Source organism: Boleophthalmus pectinirostris, unplaced genomic scaffold (genome assembly GCF_026225935.1).
Source record: "Boleophthalmus pectinirostris isolate CB_2022bp ecotype Guang Dong unplaced genomic scaffold, ASM2622593v1 HiC_scaffold_4, whole genome shotgun sequence".
Classification (NCBI taxonomy): domain Eukaryota; kingdom Metazoa; phylum Chordata; class Actinopteri; order Gobiiformes; family Gobiidae; genus Boleophthalmus; species Boleophthalmus pectinirostris.
This window is the reverse complement of record NW_026571353.1, coordinates 18,982,236-19,007,206: the sequence shown is the minus strand read 5'-3', so window position 1 is coordinate 19,007,206 and position 24,971 is coordinate 18,982,236. Positions and strand designations below refer to the sequence as shown.

At 38.5% G+C, this 24,971-nt stretch overlaps 1 protein-coding gene across 1 annotated transcript in view; it reads left to right on the top strand.

Moving 5' to 3' along the window:
• edil3a (EGF-like repeats and discoidin I-like domains 3a) overlaps nucleotides 1-24,481 on the top strand; it is a 115,485-nt gene extending 91,004 nt beyond the window's left edge. The window contains exons 9-10 of the mRNA XM_020917402.2: nucleotides 13,877-14,032; nucleotides 23,426-24,481. Coding sequence (XP_020773061.2) covers nucleotides 13,877-14,032; nucleotides 23,426-23,575 — 306 coding nt within the window. The 3' untranslated portion in view covers nucleotides 23,576-24,481. The remainder of the gene's footprint in view (nucleotides 1-13,876; nucleotides 14,033-23,425) is intronic.
• The last annotated feature ends 490 nt before the right edge of the window (nucleotides 24,482-24,971 follow it).

Here is a 24,971-nt window from a genome sequence, read left to right as displayed (position 1 = left end):
ATTAATTGAGTAATCTTGAAATCCCTAGTCTTATATATATATATATATATATATATATATATATATATATATATATATATATATATATATATATATATATGTATATGTATGTATCCATCTGGTCACACAGGAGGATTTAGTTCAAGTAAATACAAACAATCAGCAATGATGTAGTTAGATCGTTCAGTTTGTTTACATCTGTCAGTAATAATTGTCATTGAGTGCCTGTCCACACTGTTCTGCACGAATCGCAGTAGTTCGGTAGTTTTTGTTTTTTTCATATGAACACAGATGTTATAGTTGCATTGGGCTATTACACTACGACACGTCCATACAGGTTATTTAACTAATGAATCAATTACCACCAGTTTATTTTATTTATTTTACTTACCAGAAAAACTGGAAAATGGGGGGTCTTCGAAGGTCTAGCTAGCACAATTAAATGCTGAACAAGCCATGACGAACTGTAAATGAACCTATATTGCTATATATTAAGACTAATAGAACTAATTAAAAAGTACAACAACCTGAAAAAATAGTTGTCTAACAAGTGAAAATTGTTAGATGCACTCCTTGACGAACGTGATCAGCCATCACACTTACATCCACAAACAAAATGGCAGGGGTATGATAGGTTGATTAAATCCACTTGTTAAAGCCCATAATTGTGTCTCCTGACTTAATTAGCTACTTAGCTTACTTATCTTAGGGACAAATTATCAAAATGAAAAAGTCAGGATCATGTAGAGCAGGCTAAAACCAATATTTTAAGACCAAAATGATAATGCTCACAGCAGCAGTTACAGAGAAAGGGGTGACATTATTCCAGTGTAAGTCAGTGGGAACCAGGGTTAGAAGGAGCCGGAAGGGCCCCTTGGCGCACTTCCTACTTGGAATGTGGCGGCTAGCACGTTAGCTACTATTAGCTTGTCTCCATGTCCTTAAACCTATCCATCTTGCAGTTATTTAATTACAGGTGTTTTTATTGCTCAAAAAATATACTTGAAAACCATGTATCTGTACTATGAAAAGGGCTGCCTCCACACAGATCTGACCTGTGACTTAACCTGCTTGCTTGTCTCCATAGTGATTTATTAGTTTAAGTCTATAATGTGACACAATGTATGCAAAGTAATAAAATCTCCATGGAGACAAGCTCCCTTTCTCAGAAATGTTTCACAGCATGCATTTTAAGATGCATAGCACAACATATACATTTTCTGTCTAATCCAGGGTCAAGAGAAATGTCAGTCTTTCAGGTCTGATTGCATCTAAACAGAAAAGCCACTTGTCCCTGCAGATGTGAAGGCTCCACAGTCCTAAAAGTTTGTGTTGTTTTTGTGTGATTTGTCACAGAACACAATGAGAACAAGCAGCACCTGCAACCACTCGTCTCTGCACTGATTAAAACGTGTTACCAGGGTGGCATCTCTCTGCTTCTCATGCAATCAGTGAGGGGCACGGACTGTATCTGTCAACTTGGGTTGGGCAATATGCTGTTGGAAATCAAACTGTTACCACCTCATTCCTTTGACTATCTACTAGTTTGGCCATATTGTGATTCTCTATTTCCCTATTTAATGCGGCTGTATGCTCAAACATTGACACTTTTTATCATCCACTGTCACATTCAGTTGCTTAACTTCTGCAAGGCCGTGTGTGAGTGACGGGTAGAACTAGCTAATCACAGTGGCCATGTCAGGTAAAACATTTGGGTCTGATGCTTCCAGAAACCTGTACAGCAGATGATGATTGTACTGTCGTATCAAGTAGATGCATTAGATGGAGAGGTTGGCAGAGTAGCCAAAAATGTCACTTCAGAATTCATATTACTCAAGTAGAAGTTCAAAGTTGTGATTCAAGATATTAGTTAAATAAAAATAAAAAATAATTAAAGCCACTCACGATGATGGCCCTCACCCTGGCACACACACCCTTCCCACGTGACTATTCATGCCTTTCTCTCTCTTCCCAATAGTGGCCCAGGCCAGCAGATCCTCCATCAGAAAAATTACACAGTATATATATTTTTGCCTCTAACCCCAAGCCTCAAATTTGCTGCAAATCATATAATGTTGATGTTTCATGCCTGTGGTAGGGGGAGCTGTACTGCAAACTTGTTATATGCTTTATAGTGTATTATATTCAGGGCAAGATCACATAAAATTTCAACATGATCGGACTAAGCCTGTGCATGGAAGATTTAAAAAAAACAAGAATTTATTTGGGGAGTCTTTGCACCCCTGCTGACCAACCGTGAAAAATGCCTCATGTCAGTAATATATGTTTTTGCTTGTAGTCATGCATAGAATTTGACATTTCATGTCTATGGTAGGAGGTGCTATAGTGTTCAGCTGTATTATCTGTATGTACTTTATAGTCTGTTAGATTCAGGCCAGGCCAGTCGATCCCATACCCAGTTTGGAAACTTTTCATCCATGTTCACAGGGTGAAAAATGCGATTTCTTACAGAGAGAAAAAAAAGAACAATAGCCCTGCCATTACTTTGTTACTGGCTTGGGCCAAAAATAAAATATGTGTGGCAAACACGTCTTAGTAATAGCAATCTCAGTGAAGTTTGAACTTTCAGGGGAAGCAGATGGCTTTATTTAACTCTTGAAGATATTAGAAAAATAGAAAAGTATAAAATACATTCCTAAATGATAATGATAAAATCCAAATTATGATCTGGCTGCAAGAAAATTGCGATTTTGTGAATTTTAGTCCACCATAGTGTCAATCATCTGCATGCAGGTCAAAATGGCCATGGATTTGTAACCCTTAACAAGAAGAAGTCTTTGAACCCTCATTCATGCTGTTATTGTTTGAGATATTTATCCAATGACAAATTGGCAACTTCAATACTTAATACTATAATCACTGTTTTGGTTTGATATCGGTTCCACTCTGTTGCCTGCAGCCACTGTTAATTCGATAATTTGCTGCAACATTATCCAGGAATTTTAAAAAATAAATCCTCACTAGTTTGATCTGAACTTTTATTGTCACAGTTCTACCCAATGAGCCTGTTTCTTTTGTGTTATTTGCTTCCATTCCCTGCAGCTAGCACTATGCAGATTCAATTAACTCACAAATGAAGTTACGGGTAAGGCAGCTGAATCCATCTGCTTCTCTGATCCAATTGGTTGCCTTTTAGTGCCTGCTCCCTGCTACCGCGTCCGCTTAAACATACCAACAACCTGTGATGTGAATGCTTTGTTTTCATTATCCCAGGAAGCCATCTTATCCTCAGCGCTACTTCCTGATCTTCATCGGCTCCCGGCTAAAGGCAGGCTACATTTATCTCCTTTATCTGCAGATGATTGATTCATGACTTCACAGCAGCGCCACTGTAATCTGGAGATTGGGAGGAATTGTCAGAAGTGAAGGTGTCTGAGCCTAAATCAGTGCGGCGGAGATGGGTTCAGGCTGTTGTGCATGAGGATCTGGGAGATTCTCTGGAGTTCATTTGAAGCTAACATCTTTATAGCGTGTTCTCTGGAGATTAGGAGCTACACAGCACAAGCAGTGTATGGTTAGGTTGTAAGTTAAATCAATCACATCAAGGTCTTTTTTACCAAAGCTTCAAAGTCTACAGAATGAAGGTAGAAATCACAGGTTACACGTTGTTCATATACCTGTTACCTCTCACATTATCATGGAAATGTAATGTAATGACAAGTGTATTTTTAACCCAAATAGACAAATCCAGTATACTTTCCCCTTCCACAATGTGTACAGATTTGTTTATCATGGATTTGTGAAAAGTAAAATCAGGTAATAACCAATACTAAAACTAATATCAAAACTATATACTCATTTAAACAAGTATCAGTACTAAAAAAATCACATTCACAGGACAGAACCTATTCCTGAATATCTTAGCATAGAGTGATCTTCAGCTGCATTATAGACTAGACCCATGGACCACTATGGAATATACCTGGATTACAGATACATCACATTCTACTCTCTTTCTTTGAGTATCGAGTCTATTGCATAATATCACAATCAAGAAATGTTTGTACAGCACTAGTTTGATCAAGTATTATATTTTGAACTGAACTGATATTGTCAAATATTGGCCTAAAATAACCAGAAAACCACTCTCAAAGTATTTTCGCTTAAAGGACAAAAGTATTTCTGTTTTTGTTTGTGCATGTTCACTGTAGATATAGTGTTTTGACTGCAGACTCTGGGAAGACTGGGTGGATCATTTGCAGAGTGTCCATCATACATCAGGTCTCAGTGACAATTAAACAGAGTGTGAAATCCTCCAGTCCTTTAGTACAGTGTCGCCAAGGCCATTTTTACGCACATGGGTCCCAGTCTCTGCTTCACTCTCTCTGAAAGGCTGTGCGCCTCACTGGGCCTGGAGATGCTGTTCCTTTGTGGTAATAGCTCCCAATGATCCAGTGCACCATGCTTGATTTGCTTCCTGTTCCTTTTGCCATGGCCAATTCCCCCATCGCTCTGTGCCACCATTTAAGCTTCAGTTGACACGCTGAGCCGAGCACTGTCTGTTTTATTACGGCGCTCCCCCAATGGCCTGTTATCATCTCAGGTATAACATTTGGGCTCTGATGCTTCCGGAAACCTCTACAGCAGATGATAAGTGTACTGTTAGGCTACTGGCTGTTTGTAGTCGTATCATGTACATGGAGAGGTTGGACGAGTAGCCAAAAATGTCACTTCAGAAATGATAATACTCAAGGAGAAGTACAAAGTTGTGCTCCAAGATATTAGTCAAGTAAAAATAAATGGAAGGATAAACATTAAATTCTGCACAAAATGTTGTGTTTTTCATAAAATAGAGTCAACAGACACATACTTTGATATTAAACAAAAAAAAATCATAATATCTGAAGAACCAGTGCAAGAAATACTGTCAACATAAAGCTTTTGTCACTTGATTTTTCAAAACTTTAACCTCAAAAGTGTCTGCTCAAACCAAGTGTTTTTATTCTTTTATAGAGACAGCATATATGATAAATGGTTACATGGTCACATTTTAATATAGCACTTTTACCATCAAGGCACTTGAAACTTTTACAGTGTTAAGTAGTAATTAATATCAAGCTGACTTAATGAATCAGTAGCTGCTGTCTAGATAATTACGGTGTCATAGAAATGCTTAATTAGCGTAACATTTATTTTCATACGAGTGTACCATTAAGAACAAAACACCATGGAGACTGTTAAATGCACAGTTGCTTTGTAAGACTGGTCTGTGATCGTGCCACCATCTTTCATCCTTGTCCTTACTCATTTGGCTGTAAACCTACTACATCCGGCCAAGTAGCTGACTGTGCCTTATGTGGTGCCAAAACCAGTCATCCCGCTATTTAACAAAGACCTTCATCCTGATGGCTCCTCTGCTCTGTCCTATCACATTTTAACATGACTCACTTAAACATTGTGTATGAGTCAGATCATTCAAATGTTAAACTACTGTGATCACTGGCCAATGTGGTGGTGCTAAAAAGGTCAGCCATGTCCATTTTGCTACTGATAATATCAAGTTTAAAGGTGAACCATGTAACTTTTCAGTGAGATAGTATAGCTTTCCTTAGAATGTTCCATTGTCTGGCATTATATCTATCTCACATTTATTTTATACATTATACAGCTATTTCATTCATTAAAAAAATACAAGAAAAACATGCATTATTTCTGTGGTCGAACTCACCTCTCCACAGATTTTAACAGTAACTTGGCCTGGTGGTAACCTGGTCTTTCCAGGCAAAGCAGCAACATCTCCATTTAGAAAAGTAGGTAGTAGAGACACCAGCAGAAAAGTTACATTTTACACCTTTAAATCTCTATCAACATAAGCTCAGTCTCATAGCAAATGGTGAAAGGCGAGATCGTTTTGGTTTGCTGTGTAGTAGATAGTAAAAGAATATCATTGATACTCTGCAGCTGATGTCATCGATATTCTCGGGGGATATGACACTAACTGTAAGCTCTGCTCTGTCTGAAGCTCTATTACTCAAGTACTTTTGTTATAACACAATCTGACCATAAAGAACTGATTTAGCTGAACTACAATGGGCGAGCTGGTGAACAAGCGTCTCTCAAATAACAATACAGGCACACGTGAGCTCGCATTAACCAACAGTTTTTCAATTAGTCACTCTTACATTTTTGTTGAAAATCAAACACTTATACAGGACCATGGACGCTCATGTTGATCACATGCTCCTCAATGTGTTGTGTAAATCCATTCAGTATTATTTCTTGAGTTTTCAGACAATATTAAAACATTTTTGCATTGTGTCACCATGGAAACTCCTAAACATTCCAGTAATAGAGGTACATGTAGCACAGCCCCAGCATGATGTGACTGTAAAGTATCAATATCTTAAGGGGAAAGAAGAAGTACAAGTGCTTTAAGAAATAGTAGTGGTGGACCAGTGGTACTTTCTGGCCCTTTGTGTTCATTATTTGACACATCACACCACAACAGTATCTACACATGCAGGATTTAGACACACGCTTTATCCACTATATTCTTAACGCTCATTACATTTTCAAATATCAACACTTGAGATTTTTTATATTCTCAAATTTTAGCCTTATTTTTGGAGATGGTTTTGTATTTAATCTTTTCCATGGTCACAAAGGTATAGCAGTGGTGCAGAGGTCCACGGATCAATGCGTTAATGTCAGTCTTTGTTTTGACTGACACATAAAATCCGTTGTGGTGGGATTTATCAGATATGTGTGGATTTTTCAAGCATTTAAAGAGCTTCCAAACATTCTCAGAGGAGAGACTTGTGCTGGAGTCGCCTGCAGGCACAAACTCATACGATTCTCAGAGCATTGTAATTGGCCCATAGCAGGCTGTAAGCTGAAAGATTTCATTTAGTCACATCACATTGTCAAACTTGATGCAACAGTACAATCTTAAAGGAACCTTTTTGGAGGAAACACCTGCTGCTTGTCTCTATGGAGAAGATATTGCTTTTCCTGGCTGAAATATTCTTCAATGTGGCATTAATCATATATGTAGTGCATGTATTCAGGTTTAGGTTTGTTATTACTGAAAAATACCTTGGGAAAACAACATGCATTCTTGTCGTGAACAGGGTCACATCTCAGCAGATCTGACCTGTAACTTGGATTGTTGGCCTCACCAGTTTGTCTCCATGATGATAAATAATGCAATACTGTAGCAGGCAAAGCAGGTGGTGTATCCTCCTCCAAAAACTTTACCTTTAACTACACCTCGACATTTCCTGCAACATATAATACTGCATGAGTTACTATTCCACACTTCGTCTAGCATCAATAATAGAACTGTAGAGTGCTCCAACCCTCAAGTCAATCTAGACAATAAGAGAAAACCATAAGAAACAGCAGCCAAAAAGCTGCCCACTGCTCCTGCATTATAGAAACCTATCCATTCTCTTCTCTTCTTGTAGCATCACCCCTCCCAATGTCAGGAGCAATGCAGTCCCTTGATAAACCACAGAAGTCATCTCAGCCACAACAATAGGACTCTAGTCTCCTTAACATTTATGCAACAATATTTAATTAATAAAGATTTACTGTGGGTTTACAGTTTTAACATCATACTTTTAGACAAATCAATGCTTGTTAGTAGCCCCACAGTTGCCTCAAATGGGACATTTTCAGCATCAGATGCTGAATGCAATACATTTGCTAGAAGGAGACCAATGAGTTACAAATGCTTTTTACTTTTTCATTAAGGGTTCTATATTGCATACATTTGACTCCTGCAAGCTTTTAGCCATGTTATAATGCTGTTTACTCTTCAGGAACATACTGGAGTTGTGTTTTGTTTTATTTACACATGTTTGAGTAATCCTTTATTTTTAGTCTGTCTTCATCTCCAAAGCTCAAAATGCTCTATTCCACCTTCTGATGTCATGAAGCATGATTTACCTTTTATCTTTGCTTCACTAGAGATTGGCCATTTCAGGGCTGAAATCATCCCAAATTATTCTACTGTACCATCAAATGACATCACAAGGTGAAATAGAGTGTGTTTTGTTTGAGAGAAGAACTCAGCCTAAATATGCAGGGTTTGTGTGTTAAATATATGAGAATGAAACAAAACAAAACTCCAGGTATGTTTGTGATGAAGAAACAACATAATAAGATCAGAAAACAGCGTAACATGGGCCCATTAATATGTTTAAAAGTTACCTATTTTCATTGAAGTGTCCCTAGTGCTGTCTCACACTCACACTGTCACATTTAGCTGAGTTAGAGACTATGAAGATCAAATGAGTCTTAAACAGGTTACAGTTACATTAACAAAGTGGGACTTGGGATGCAGTAGGCAGGGATCATAAAACAACCCCTTCTCCTTCCTCTCCATCTTGTAAGCCTCTTCATCACTGCAAAAAATCTATATCCTGCCACGGTGACGCCAGTTCAAATAAGGACACATTACTCTGTAGCTCTTATTTTAATGAGGACAAATGTTCAAAATTCTTTACATGCAGACAAGACAAGTACTAATTACTATTGACCCAGACTGTATTATGGATGTGCACAAGATGTCTCACCATTTTTGATCTTAGACATAATGAACAAATCCTAATTGCTGGGTTTTCATTTCAGCAGGAATACTCCAAAAATCTGCAAGCTAGCAAACTGGTCGATGAGGAAATAGAGTTTGGCGTTGCATACTTCTGTTCAAATACATATCACTCTTGGAAAATGAATCCAAAAGTAAATTAACTGATGAATTTTGCAATGCTTTCAAGTTGAGCTTTTTGCCTTTTTCTGGAAGTTGTTGTGTATTATTTTGCACATGGCTGCCTATCTTGATGGGAAACAAAGTGTATATGAACATTGAACATTTTACACAAAGTATCTACTTTATATCATATTTTAGTGGGGAAAAAAAGTTTCTCAAATTATCCTTTTAAATAAATGGGCTTCCCACTTAAAGGTGCACTGTTTAATTTTCTGGTTGGGGGTTCGTCACCTGCTTGTTTCTATGGATATGTCATTGCTCTATCTGGAATGTTCCACAGTGTGACATTAAACAGCTCTACCTTGCATTTAATAAATTACAGGTGGTTTTGTAGCTCAAAAATACCAGGAAAAACAGGCATTCTGGTTCCACAGATCTGACCTGTAACTTGGTCAGGTTTGGTTTCCATGAAGATAGGAAGGTTTAATGCCATACTGTGAAACATTCCAGACAAAGCAATAACATCTCCATGAAGAAATGCAATTAGACTTAGACTTAGACGAACTTTATTGATCCACAAGGATCATATTTATTTGACAGTCCCTCCACCAGAAAAGTTACACTATGCACCTGTAAGTGTGGTTTAGTAACATGCAGAGGCAAAAGTGGGCAGGGCAGAATAAGGTCAAACACATTGTAATGTTATTGACTGGTTCTCCTGTATATAAAGCACTAGGTTCTTTATGGACAAATGGACATTATGCCATAATAGCTGCATACTTTTTATTACAACTTCTACAACTAAATTTTTAGAGTTATAGTTTATTTTTAATAGATTATAATCAATGTAATTGAACCGTCTGCAACATAAACAAGCTTCAAAATAATCCTTAAATCGTTTCTGCCTTTTTTCTTCTTTGGAGTATTGGTATAAGAATTCAGAGATAAGCCCAAAGAGTGAGTGTGTCTGATAAAGGTTTGATGGAACAGAAGAGGACGGGACAGAGGAGAGAAAGAGAGGAGGGGTTTTGGTTTAACAAGCTTATCTCTCCTCCTAATTTAGTTTGGCCATCAAAGTGCTGAGAGGGGCCGCTGCCATGAGCACTCGTATTTTTTGACCGCTACCTGTGACAGCAATTACAGGTTCCCCTTCAAGCCCGCCTTTGTTTTGGTGACAGACCTGACTGCTTGCCGAGAACGCGATTACCCCAGTGTTGTGAGACCGGAGCATAATCAAAGGTGTACAATGCACGCTGTCACTGGCTTTAAATCAACCTGAGCTGCCCCTGCCACTGTTCCTCCAGGTCCTTTATCCACCAGAGGGCTGTGACAATACGGCTAGCAGGATCAGGCTCCTTATAGCAGCAGTGTTATACAGTACATAGTATGCCTAATGTCCACTTTGTATCAGAGCATCCGAAGCTTAAGAATGGGACAAGAAGGTTCATAACAGATGCATGTAATAGATTACACTTGACTTAAGTGTTACTCTCATATTTTATGGAAAGGTGGATCACACTGTGTCGCCACATAAAATAGTGTACCGGTAGCTTTAATTAGCTCTTGAAAGGCAATATAAAAATACTAAGTGCTAACTAAGATTTATTCCAATATTGAATGTGGTCTGTAGAAAGGGGGATGCTTTTTTCCATAACTATTTATACTAACAACATAAACAACATATTTGGTGAAGAAGGGTCTACATAAGCGATGCCACATCACTGGACTCAATATTGGTGCTGACTGCTGTTGGTGTACATATTGTATTTCTAAGCCTGCTTTATCATAGCTGCAAGCTGTACTTAACTATGAATTTTTAAAGTATAGATTATCTATATGAAGTTGCTAATAGACAGTAGTGGGTGTGTGTTTTGATCTGTGCTTGATGTGCTCAGCAGGGGTCCATAACAGTGCACACATGTTAAAGCAGTGTCGTGATCACAGGAAGTCACTGAGCCAGTAACTAATATGTTCATACACTTCAGGGAAGCAGAAACTCGCCTCTATTACAGCGCATTTGTTTTGTCAAAGCCTTGTGGTGAGACTATATTTGTTGGCCTATGACCGGGCCAATTAACATGATGTATGCTGCCTCCATCTTGTGTGCGTGTATGTGGCAGGGGACATTCATTTGCATGCTTTGTATATCCTGCTCTCTCTGCGCTGCTAAATTTTGCCATTATGTTCTACAACCTGACAGCAAAATGTCACCGTGTGCAGATTTTTACACAGCGCCCTGACTTTTCAGTTTCCTATTGAATAAAGCAGGCATCTTAACTAGGACAAAAAGTATGACTTTCACAACTAGGGGCCTTAGGCAGAGTCATTTTTGATTAAAATCAAATACTGATTTTGCTAATAACAACGGGCCTCATTCATGAAACGTTCTTACAAACAAATTTGTACTTGCCTGCAAACAGTCAGAACAAAAAATCTACTGTTTTAGAATATTATCACTCTGACAATGCAACTAAAAGTTCAAATTCCTCCATGATTGTAAGTTATATATTTTCTTATTCTTTCTTATTTCATATAAACATATTACTATCTGATCCAATAACATTTATGAGGGGCTTTATAGAGCATGTATTCTGTTGGGCCTAACAGACTTTATACAGGCTGCAGTGAGCTTCAGTCTGTCCTCCAGCCCCAGTGCTCTCCATATGGGCCACTGTCACAGCCCTGTGCCTGGCCACCGTGCTGGACTCAACATTCACATCACCCCCCTGACCTCCCATGATCAGAGCGCACTCTTATGCACCCTACCTCAGCCTCCCTCCCTTGCTAATTACCGCGATAAAGAGTGCAATAAATATGCACCTTATTTCAGTAAGTTTATGACTTAAATATTCCCTCTCTGAGTTTATTCATGTCAGTTTGGAGATTTGAAATCGCTGCTGAAGTAGTCTGTAGATGTGCTCCACCTCACTTCCTTGTTCCCGCTCTCCCTCGTGCTCCCATGTTATGCCAAACCCATATTGGCCATATATGGAAGTTGTTCAGAGGGTGTTTCTAACCAAACACATATTCATTTTCTATGTAAATTAATTGTAAATGAGCATGGAGATGTTCATAGTTGGTGTTGGTGAATTCGGCGCAACTGTCTCTTAAAACTGAATTAGGGATTTTGGAATGCGTAAGAAGGCTCTGTGAATCTGGGGCAGAAATTTCTTAAAGTGAATGAGGCGTAATGGGCCTCATTCATGAATCTTGTTCTTAACTTGTGTGCCAGATTCACAAAGCATTCTTAAGAGCGCGAATTCCTTCTTAAGTGACAGTTACGCCTAATTCACCAACACAAGCTACGAACACCTCCACACTCATTTACGTTTCATTTACATAAAAATATAAATATGTATTTGGTTAGATACACCCTCTGAACTTCCATGTATGGCCAGTGTAGGCTTGGTGTTATGACATGTGAAAGCGTGAGGGAGGGTGTGACTGAGGTGTGACTGAGGGGGTCAGGTGGACCGTGTCTACATACAGCTGTTTTACAGTTTCAGCAGCGATTACAAATGTCCAAATTCACATGAACATGCTCAGTGAGGAAATATTTAAGTCATAAACTTACTGAAATAAGCCTGTTTGTAGGATTTGTTTTTCCAGAAGAACATTTTCAGATAAGAAAAATTTGTAAATACCACAATTGTTCATAAGAAGGCCTTGAGTACAAATTTGTTCGTACGTTTCATGAATGAGGCCCAATGTTATATGTTAGTGTTTATTTTTAATTAAAATTATGTTTTTCCTACTGCCACTAGTTAGGTCAACATAAAATAGCATTCACTCAGAGAGCAGTGTACTTGGGCCAGTGTGAACATGACAGCTGCATTCTGATTCACATTAACAGGCGGCTCCGAGAGCACTTCAAACAGGTGGTGAGTGTGGAAAGGAAATTTGAATCAACTTACCAGTAATCTCAGCAGCACATCTTCTCCTGTCTCTGTCTGTACAGGTGAGCCTGAGTCTGTATGTTGTTCAAAAAGCCTTTTCTCCTTCACCGCCAGTGCATGTAGCCCTCACAGTGTAGCTATTTAGCCACAGGTGAAAGAAAAGAGCACCACCTATAGAGGAAGAGAACATGTGTGTGCCTATTCATGGGGCTCCAGTCAACTTGAAGCGTGTTGTCATGGAAATAAGTTTGGTTATCAGCTTATTCCTCTCATGTGGCTCAAGGTGTGTTTTGGGTGAATGGCTGACTCAAAAGTGAAGTAAACAGAACTAAATCTAGTGTGCACTGGGGTCAGTCCACAGAGTCCACTAACGTGTGAAAATTACCTTAAACATGTTGTTTATGTTATTTGGTGTTTTGGTTCTCAAGACAGTTATCCAATCAGAAAGCACAAGGAACCTCTCATGAGTCTCTTATTTGGGATGCCAGTTCCAATGCCAGAATCCAGTTGGTTAAAACCTAAAAGGACTCTCTCTGATTTGAACTAAACCCTAAACCCCACCATCCGCAACTATTCATTAACCGGTGATATTGCAGCCTCTGCAGCTCAGTGAGTATAGGGGAATGAGCAAAACTAGTTTGTGTCATCTTCAGCTATGATTGTAGTACGTTTTTTAGGCTGCAGAGCCTCCCTTTAATTCTCTGTGTGCATGAATAAGCAGCATTTATACAGCTACTCTTGATTACCAATCAGAGCAGGCACCGCCTTCCTCTTCATTGCTCTTTAGGCCTGTTGATTTGTATGCATTATTCATCTGAAGTCTTATAATTAACATATAAAAAAAGCATGTTGTTTGGCCTGTGTGACACAGTTTAGTAAGACTTTTTCTTTGATGCGTTGTGAAACAAACTGGTGTGTGTATGTATTTGTTTAAAAGGCCAGACAGTTGTGTTTATTCTGAATAATGAGGCATAATTGAAGTGGGGAAAAGCCCTATATAAGTAACAGCGTGCACGTGTTTACTGCCTACCACCCCTGCACTGTAAATTGTTCACAACAAATGAGAACCTATTAAAAATTAACCCAAATGGGCCAATGTAGGTCTCTGAAGCTGCTGCACAGAGCACTTTCTGTTTTGCTGAGATGAACTTATGGACTTTTTCTCCTTGTTGTTCAGTATTCATTGAATAATTGAAACAGATTTCTTGCACCCACTGTCTTATAAATCCATGGATGACATTAAAAGAGAATCTGCTGACTCTATTTCAAACATGTAACATCTAACATTTGTTTTTCTCTCTTCCAGGTGGATCTGCTGGTGCCAACTAAAGTCACGGGAGTCATCACCCAGGGAGCCAAAGATTTCGGCCATGTTCAGTTTGTGGGATCATACAAAGTGGCCTACAGCAATGATGGAGAGAGGTGGAGAGTGTATCAAGATGTGAAGCAGGGCAAGGACAAGGTAAACAGCACTCACTGCAAACATCAAGTAAGCTATAGATGAGTCTGTACCACAAACCATGTCTTCATTGCTTTATTGCCACACTGTTATGCAAGAATGAATTAAAATTTTGTGAATTGTGAGATTAAATTAGGATCTGTCAGTGACTGTATGTCCATGTCTAAAGTTGTCAAGAAAAAAAAAATAAAAATCAAATACCAGATAAAAACTGACATTAAAATTAGTGTCAACATAGTATTTTGAGCAGGTATCACCCTGTTGTCCTACATGTATATGACAATACTGGACCTTTTCTGGATATTTTTAGAATGGTCTTGATCTGTATTAAAACTACAGGAGTACATGACAAAACTAAAGAAAGTACTATTATTTTGTGTTGAAAATTACATTTTATTGTCTACATTACATTATAGTTGTATCAAGACAATCCTTTATTATCAGTTTGTCTACATCTCGAAAGCTTAAAATGCTCTGTTCAGCAGAAGCAATAATGTTCAAGCTAACAGCTACCTTTTAACTGTAGTTCAGTAGAGATTGGTACTTTCAGGGCTGAAATCATCCAAATGATTCTAGTGAAGGTGTATGGAGTATAAAAACACATGGGAGTACTTCCTGTATTACCACATTACATCACAGGCTGGAACAGAGTGTTATCTGTGTGAGAAAAGAATTAAGCCTATGCAGGGTTTGTGTCTTAATCATGTATGAATGAAACAAAACACCAATCTAGGTATGTTTCTGAAAAGGAAACAACATTTAAAATGGAATGTATAAATTTAGTATACCATATCCTACTTGAGTTGCTTAGATAGTCACCATTAAATTAAATCACTGAAATATTTAAATGATGAATTCATACACTGTAGGTTTTACCTTGAACCATCATCCAGAAAAATGTAGAATTTCCCATGATATTTTAATCTATATTGACGTAAAGGATTGTAAGTGCATGACTGCAGGAGCTGAAGTACTCAAGTCTAAATTATATATCACACAGTAAAGTCACAAGGAGCAAAGTAGAAAAGTGCACAGGAAGGACATAAATGAACAGCACATTATGAAATCTGATGCAGAAATGTCAAGAAGATTATGTGTCCACCCCACATCCTCCATCCTCTACATCTTATCTTTGGACCAAACTTGTACTGACTGCTTCAGCCTATTGCCTCTCATAGGTTTTGGATCAGATAAAAGTGCACTGTCAGGCTACCTACAGGCCTGGCCAATGCTATGCTGCAAATCTTGTTTACGAGCCTTCAACAAAATCCTCAAGTCCATGGCAGTGGCCCTCAGTGACAGACACAGGTGCTGATATGAGGAGAGAAGCAGACAATGGCACAGAGACAGGCTGCACTTTTAAGGGAGCCAGTGAGAAACATTCACTATGTATGTGCAGATGCATTTGTCATTCAGGCTTTTGTGGATTGAGTTAGAATGAGAAGTCGAAGAAACATTTTGGAGTTGTGTTGGCATATCCACAAAGTGTTATAAGATGATTTATGTTTGACAAATATAATCTGTTGGTCATAGCAGGAAAGTTAATGTTTTGCAATTTTAATAAGGTGTTGTATATTTTGCTAGCTATCTCTCCTGTGATGCACAATAGGATTAATTAATATATTAAAACTATAGTAGTTTGACCCTTATACTGATCATATATGTGTGTATTTAATCAAACATAAACATTGAAATACTGTATATAGAATGCACCATCTTTCTCTCTGACTCAATTACCTGTAGTAGATCTGTTTAGCTGAGGCGTCTGTGCGGGTGGTTAATGAAATTGACAACATGTCATTAAGGTGAGTAACACTATTGAATAGCCACATGAATATTACACCCTTGTGCCACGGAGCTAGACGGCCTGGAAACATCTCTCCATTTCAGCAGTTTCATTCCTTGCTTGAGAGGTTTATAATTTCAACACCCATGATGATCTTTGGATACAGGCCAGTGACTGCTCAGCATGATTTTCACTCAAGTTATATCAACACCAGCGACTGGATAGGCCCCAAAGGCCTGCAGACACCACTGTAGACTGTGTGAGAAGAGAAGAGAAAGGATTTACACTGTGTCAAGAAAGAGATAGAGCTTTAGCTCACAGCATTGAGACATTTGACACATTATGAATTTGCACTGAATCACAAAGATGTTACTAAGAATAGATGTGGCAAATGTATTAATTTGCACTTTTGAAGTATTTTAACAAGATTTGATAAAAATGTTCAGGAAAGTTCATCATGGACACCTTAATTACTACATCTAATTAGACAGGAGCATGTGGGGGTTTAAAAGCTTGAGCATTTACCACAGAACATTACAGGTCAGCCTGCTTTACTGACATGGCAAAGTAGCACCATTGTTTTGCTGAATCATAACAAGAATCAATAGAATCTGAGCATGTTTACGCTTCTTTCATGTACGTTGTTTTTCCACACAGCCATGAGATGTTGGGGTATTTATTAGAGGGCAGCCATGTTTAGTGTGGGCTTCAGAGAATGTCAATCAGTTTGTCCCCAGACATCCCCCCCGGCGCTGTTCTGAAGTGCCATTCTTCAAGGTGTTTCCCCTTCAGTCACACACAGCCCATAATGCTAGAGGACACTTTTGGCTGCCGGGCTCCAGAGGCTACTCCCGCCACAGAACCATGCTCCTGTCGGCAAGAATATACAGAGAAAGAGAGAGGGAGAGAGAGAGACGAGAACTATATATGTAGAGAGAACGGGGAAGAGAGAGGAGGGATAGAGAGACAGAGGATGAGAGAGAAGGGACAGAGACATAAAGGGGAGTGGAAGAGGAGAGATAGAGGAGAGAGGAAGGAAAGAGTAGAGGAAAGAGTGGGGTAGAGAGATAGAGGTGAGAGGGAGAGGGGAGAGAGGGAGAAAGAGAGAGAGTGGGGTTGAGAGATATATAGAGGGAGAGTGTGTCTGAGGAAAGCACACATTGGTATAGTCTTGTAAGTATTCCTCTCAGCTCCCTCTTGCAGCTCCTGTGTGGCAGAGGCTGCAGGCTGTTAGATAGAGATTGAGAGAGAAAGACCCATCAGAATACCGATGGTGTCAGACTCTGCTCACTGGCACTCACACAAGTTTGATACAAAAGTGTTTATTAGAAAAACTGTTCTGTTAATGATATATGATAACAGTGCCATTGGCTGTGACGAAAGGGATTTTTGTTTCAACGAGATCAAAGGATGCAGTCTATTAAATTCCTGTTAACTGCCTCCTCAAATGACCCGGGGTTACTTAGCTCCTACACAGTACACCTCCGTAAGTGTCAACATTTACACAGGAAGTCTCTGAGAGCAATCAAGCACAAAACGTTATTGATTTATGTTTAATATTGTCACCACGGTAACACTAGGAGGTTAATTAGCTGCTGGGACCTGTATGTCAGAGAGTAAAACCAGGTCAAACCCAAGATTTGGGATAAAATGTAGACTTTTTTTTGGTAATAAAGAGCAAGATATTACCAGTCAAAAGCATCCTGCGGCTTTATGAATACTGAATTTGATCACTGTGGATTCTATTGAAAATGTATCTCTAGATTATTTGGTGTCTAATGGCAGTTCTGGCAGTAGATCAAGTCATATAGTCTAAGGTATTTTCTGTCTACTTAAAAGAACACAGAAATAATGCATATAGTGGAGTAGAAAATAAAGATGCCTACTCTCAACTGTAGTGAAGTTAAAGTCAAAAGTATTTTGTTTAAGTAAAGTACAGATACCTAAAATTTATACTTAAGTACTTTACTTTTACTTGTATACATTGCACCACTGTTGAGCCTTTTGTTGAGTAACAACATCAAATTGAAAAGTGAAATTGTATATAAAAATAGAACTATACAGTACTACTGTGTAATAGATATATAGATATGTAGATATATAGAGATAGAGATAGAGATATATATCAGTATGGAATAGTCAGTGTTACATGCAGGTGCATTAATTCGGATTATTAGTTGTTTTTGTTTTATTTTGTAGTAAGTTGTAATTAGTCTTTGTTGGTATAGTCTTTGTTTATGGTTTATTTTTGTTTGACTGTGCGGAGCCTATAAATAGGGCTGGTTGCCTGTGGCGCGCTCTCTCTCTGCTCCTCCGCTCCGTGCGCCTTGCCCCGCCCAGCCCCGCTCACCTTGCGCGCTCAAGTCTCCGTGCGCGCGCCCTGAGGGTGCCCTGAGGGCCTCGCCCCTGTCAGCCAGGTGCAGGGTGGGCTCAAATGTAGCCTGTGTTAGCCGTTAGCCTTTTGTTTTGACCTGGTGGGACCAGCTGTCCTGTTTTCGCATTTCTTTTGGGTTCAGGTTGGTTTGGGTTTTTTTTTTGTTTGAGTTACAGGTGCTGGCACCGGCTTCTACGGCCCTGTACGGGGTTGGCCCGGTGTCGCACCTTTTTGTTCTGTTTGGCCGGCTCGCCAGGTCCACCTTTCTGTTTATTACTTTTCATTATTTTTTTCTGGGCACGGGAGGGTTTTTAAATTTCTTTAAAAAGGTAAAGGAAAAAAAAGCAAATCAATTAAGAGCAAACGATAAATAAAAGAAATTAAAGAGCCATATCTTCACTCCTGTGTCCTTTTTTAAATATGTTGAGACCCACCTTGTGGGAGTCGTAACAGTCAGTAACTGTTATGGATCCTCTGCACTCACACAGTGAGACAAAAAAAGACTGATCCATACAGAATTATTGACAAGGCATCGAAGCAATCCACATTAGACTATTAGTATTAGCACATTATGTCTAGAGTATAACCATTGCCCTGTTACAAAATATTCGTCAATGGCTATAAGAGATCATCTGTCAGGCCTGATTTGGTTTAAGGGCCTTTTCTTCGTGAATGTCCCTCTTGACCTTTTTCATAAGTGTTCTTGTGCTTTGGTGCTGTCCTGCGTCTCCACCCCGGGGCACAGGGCAGAGATATGACCAGCCCCTCCCCTGACCTGCGCCGCACCTTTAAATAATGGAGTGTGCTCAAAGCAGTGTGCAGACTCCTCCCGCCTCCCCCACACACCAGTGACTCCAGGAGCAGCCCAATCAATAAAGGAGCATGGCCGAGCGAGAGGGTCAGGCTCAAAAGACTCAGAAATGTTTTTAGATATACTGAGGCTGAATCATATTTTTAGATCAGAAATATACCAGATTTTTTTTTACCACACTGATTGTGTCATTGAAGAGTTCTTTTACTAGTAGGTGTGATATGCAACTAAACAAATATTTAGCCCAATAACCCACTGGGGCACATTCATTTGTTTTGTTTTTTTTTATGGATGGATTTGGAGACAAAAACCTCTTAAAATCATTACTATTCTGATATTTTCCATAATCATCAGTGAAAAATAATCACACTTTTGTAAATTAAAGGTACACTTTAATGCAACTTTTCTGGTGGAGGGTCCACCACTTGCTTGTTTCTATATGAAAAGGTTATTGCTTTCTATGTGTTAAATATTCCATAACATTTCATTAAATATGTCTGTTTTGAATTTATTTCAATTACAAATGTTTATTTGCTCAGAAATAACTTGAAAAAATGCCTCACTGTGGAATATTCCAGGCAAAGCAAGATCAGCTCCATGGGGACAAATAGATGAAGGACCTTCTACAAGAAATGTTACATAGAGCATTATTATTAATGTATATTTCCACAACCACGAACTTCTATATCTTTCCATCTTTTTGCTATCCAAGTTATTGTCATGTATTTTTAAGGAATGAAGTACACATTTAGAAGTATCTTGGGACTAAACTGCTTATGTTGATTATTACCCTTAATGTATTTTGTCTGTTGCCATCTATCAAGGTTTAACGTTCTTTACTTGTCATTCAAACAAGGAAAAGAAGCATATGGCCATGATGGTTCCTCAAGTCACAGTGATTAGAAGAGATAAGAAGAGTAATAATTGTTGAACTGTAAAACAGTCAGTTAAATAATAAAAGAAACAGAGGTAGTTAGACATGACCTGAATATTATAAAACATACTTCAAAATAAATACATCTTTATTTCATTTTAGAAAGTTTTTAAAGTTTTCTTATTACCTCATGCATTTATTTGTTGCTGCTGTTTTTGTTGCCAAACAATAAGACATGCTATTAACAGAGCTCCAGTATTTCTCAGTGAAAGCTCTAGAGGACAGAAGAAGGTCACCCATGAAACATTTAGAACAGAACACAGCCTCCGCTTCCACAAACAAAAGCCACAGACCTGGTGTACTTAAAAAAGTAATGTAAAAGGATAATCACTAAGGGGTTGTGCATCAAAATACACTCTAGCAACTTCTCAAACTGTTGTCTTGCACAAAGCCATATATTAGACATTTCAGCTACATTATTTTTGACACCTTTCTGAGTCCTTACCTGTCTCTCCATTCTAATATTATTACTGCTTTTATGATGTTTCTCCCTGCCCTGTTCCAGACTGTTTATTTTAAGGACACTGACTCTGACATGGTGTCTTGTCATATTTCAATCAGATTTTACTGCCCTCCCCTAGTATATGAACTCAATATAAAAGGAGGGCCTTTTATATTGATTTTATATTAGTTTATATATCTGTGACCTTACAATGCAAACCCTACCGCACCTTTATGTGAGGACATATATACAGGGGGTACAGTCTGGACAGTTTGAACACTTAAAGCAGAGTACAGGAAGAGAAAATATAAGTATAAAAATATAAAAATACATGTGTCTTTTTCAACACTACTGCAGCTCAAAGACAGGAGTTCACACAAAGGTAATGACAATGTAAAGGAAACAATATGCAAAGGTAGCCTAGATTTAATATTATATAATACACAAGGATATAAGGGCTAGAAAAGCATGCTGTGAAACTTTTAATCTCAGAAAATATACTTGGAGCAAAGAATTGACTCAGGTTTGTCCACCGACTGTGGAAAATATACAGGAATAAAGACAGATGTGAGATGATTAAACTGAACACTGTGTGGGAGTAGCACCAAGGGTAAAAACTTGTCATACGTGTACACAAGAGGTTGCATGCTGATTATTACATGAAACAGCACGTTCCCTGTGAGAGCTATACAACATATTAGATTTAAATAAATTATAAAAAGTTCACTACGTAACTTTTCTGCTACACAGTATGACCTTATGCATCTATTTCCATGGAGACTAGCAGGTGATGCCATCAGGCCAAACAGCAGGTCAGATCTGTGGAGAGGAGAGCAAGTGAAATAAAAGATCTGTAATTGCATAATTGAAAGATAGTAAACTCTTTTAAAGATATTCTGTCTCAAAGGGTTTATAAGATATGATAGCTGGAGCACGGAATCGGGAGAGAGAATTTAGAAGCATTCGCCAAAAGGTTGGTGCCAGGAAAAGCAATAAGAGCATTGTAATTTAAAGATTCAAAATCACCGCCTGACCACTGTGTATTGGCAGGCTTGAGTTTATTATCAGTTTATAGAAGTTTTGTTTTACATGCCACAAAATGTTTGGAATTTTCTATCCTTTGACATCAGGAAAGAGTAAAAGCTCTTGAAGAGCATTGTAGAGGTTGTTTGATCATATCGGGAAAAACAGTCTTTTCTACTGCAGCCTTAGGCTCATTGTAGTGTATATATGGGCCTAATAATCTGTAAGTAACTGTAAGCGATTAAAGCAAACTTTGTGCTTTGGACTTGCATGTAAACACGTTTGTGTTTGATCCTAGGATGTGCTCGTACAAAGAGTTTTGTGTATTAATGATACATGATGTTTCTGTGCAGCTGCTGCTGTTCAAATACATTTGTTTTCTTGGATGTGTGGTAATTGCCCGGCTCTCCAGTGATACGCTGGAGCCTGTGGACCCAGTTCATTTGCATCTGTGTCTGTAGGGTTGTGCCATGGATTATGTTGGAACAAGATGCAAAGAAATAAAATAAATCATTAATTCAATCACCAATAGCGTCTTGCATACCTTTTCAGTTCAGAGCATATATTTTCTAAAATCAGTATTATATTTTCTTTATTCTTTTATCTACTTTACCAATAATCAGTTTGATTGCATTGTTTTGTTGTGCTGCATAATTTTCCTTTTCCACACAACAGTGAATCCAATTTCATTAACATTACACGGCCATAATCACGCGTCTTTAATTAAAACGATGATATCCTTCAATGAAGCTGTCCCCGTAGATACATTTCCTTCCAATAAACTTTATTTCACTATCCACACACACACACGCACACACAGACACACACACACGCATGGGATAAAATAAATCAACAGCAGAGCAGCCATCCCTATTAGATAATTAAAACACATTTGTGATTAGTTAACCCCTTATTGATCTTTGTCTTAATGTCCTACAGTCTGAATATTAACATTTCATGACAGAAAACAGGCTTTTTGTGTGATAAAACACAAGTATGTTAATAGGTAAACAGCAGCAGATGTTTGTTTCTGATTGTCAAGTTGCAGCATCCCAATAGTTTTCAACAGGTGGTGCTATGCAGTGGTGAAACCAGCAGAGTGGATTTTCTGGTAACGCTCGATTTCAGTTGTCTCTGCTTTTCAAGGTGGCGGTCACACAGAATTGCTTCCCACAGTAGTTTTGTTCATGTGGTTAAGAGATTTTTCCAGCCTACAGACTAAGCATGTGGGTGTCTGGAGGTCTCAGGTTGTGTTTGGTTAAGTGTTGAGTTTAATGACTGTAGCAGCTTTAAGTGTATTCTGCAGTAGTCGGGCACTGTGGTTTGGTAATTGTTGCTGTTTAGAAATAAAATGCAATTTAAAATGGTGTGAGAATAATTTCTTTCAAAATTGATGATAAAGACCCTTTAACATGTGTGTTTTCCATTAAATTATATAGATAGACTTTTAGATGTGTTTACTGCTCTTAAATTTTGCTATAATTTGTCATAAAATAAACAGGCTTTAATTGTCATGAGAAATGTATGTGTGAATGTGTGAAATTGTGGTGAAGACTGGGGAGAGACATTCACCAAATTGTTGATTTTCATGATACCGAGGCTGAAGCAGAGCCTTTATTTGGTGCAGCCAAAACCTCTATGCAAGGCTATTAATCAGCACTGCATCTTCATGTGGTGAAGTGGGTTATAGTAATTAAAGTTGCACCATGTACTTTTATGGTGGTGGATCCTGCCAACTGCTTGTCTCCATGGTGCTGTTGTTCCTTTGACTGGTATGGCATTTTAGTCACCTGTCAGATCTGTGTAGAGGCAAGTCCACTGTAAATGAGAATGTATGTTTTCAAGGTAATTTTCAAGCATAAAAACGCCTGTAATTGAATAACTTACCTTACTTTGGAATATTCCAGGTAAAACAATAACATCTCCATGGAGACAAACAGGTGGAGTGCTCTCCATCAGAAAGGTTACATAGTGCACTTTAAAATGTGAAGCTTGTTTCTTACGTATACCCCTCTTGTTCTTCCAGGTTTTCCAGGGGAACTTTGACAACGACACGCACAGAAAGAATGTGATAGACCCTCCCATCTATGCGCGCTTCGTCCGGATCCTGCCCTGGTCGTGGTACGGACGAATCACTTTGCGCGCTGAGATCCTGGGATGTGCAGAGGAGGAGTGACTTCTTTCAACTTTGGATTTCTCCACCATTTTTCCCCCTCAGCTCCTGTGACATGCCAGGTTTGGGCACACCTGGAGTTTCAAAAGTAGACTGCGCAACCTGTACAAATCAATAAATTTACAATGGATTTTTCAACAATAATGTGTTTCTGTGGGTTGCTGTTAGTTCTTTTTGTACAATGGTTTCAACCCACCTCTATAATTTCACATTTTTGTCCCATAAGGTCCACTGCAAATGTAATTTCTTTTTATTACTAAGATTCACCATTCAGTTTGGACTCCTGTAAAGGTACATGGGGCAGGGTGGGGTATATGTGTGTCTGTGGGCTGGGGGGCTACTCAATGTGGTTGTTGCCATAGAAACTGTTGTACAGTGTCACTTTTTATCAAAGATGTGAATCCTGTCTGACGTGACCTGCATTGTCCCATTCCTGAAATGTCCCTCATGGGGAAGTCACTCACGTTTTTTCCGACCTATTTTGACTTCTTTTAATGACAATAACATGAACCCACCTGTCAAAACACTATAAGCGATCCTGTAAAAATGTAAAAGAACTTGCATGGTGCGTGAATTAAAACTGTATTATGACAAATCATTTCAAACATGCCCTAAAAGCTATACCTTAGGGTCCTATTTTTATGTGCATTTTTAAATAGGTCTGAAACATATTGAACACACTGCAAAAGCCTACAGAAAACATCCTACCATCTATTTATTTGAATTACTTCACCAGCTCATCGACTGTGTTAAATGTCTATAAGATTTCAGTTGACTGAAAAGCTCAGGATAGATGTCATACATAATTATAATAATAATAAAATATGATGAATAATAATGTCACAATTGTGTCATTTCTGATCACCTATTGGAGATGTCTATTGTCTGTAACATTGTTTGATGCATTTACATATGTACCAATTAAATAAACATTCTTTATTTATTATGGAGTTATTTACATATTTCTGAAATTATTCATTTACAGTGTGATCTCATGCCATAAAGAAAGTATGGACGGGATGTGTCATGTTTGGAAAGCAACAAGGGCACAATGAGTTCCTCCTACACTTACTTTATTAGTCTTTTGTTGCTCCTGTCCAAACTTATTGAGACGCCGCAAAAACCAAACTGAGTGATGTGTGTGAGCTATTATAAAGACGACATGTTTACTACTTGTACCTGTGTCTGTACTCACTCAAGAAGTCCTGGAGACGAGGTGCTCAGTCAATCTGGTTAATTTTAAGTGAATAAGACTTCGGCTAGTGATACAGTATCGACAAATAACGCTTGGCCTCTTAAATTAGACAGTAACCCTACATTACCCTTCTATTTACTCTACAACATGTTTAAGCAAAGAGATCAAGCTAATGGGGGGCAGTAGACCAATTATAGAATGTAA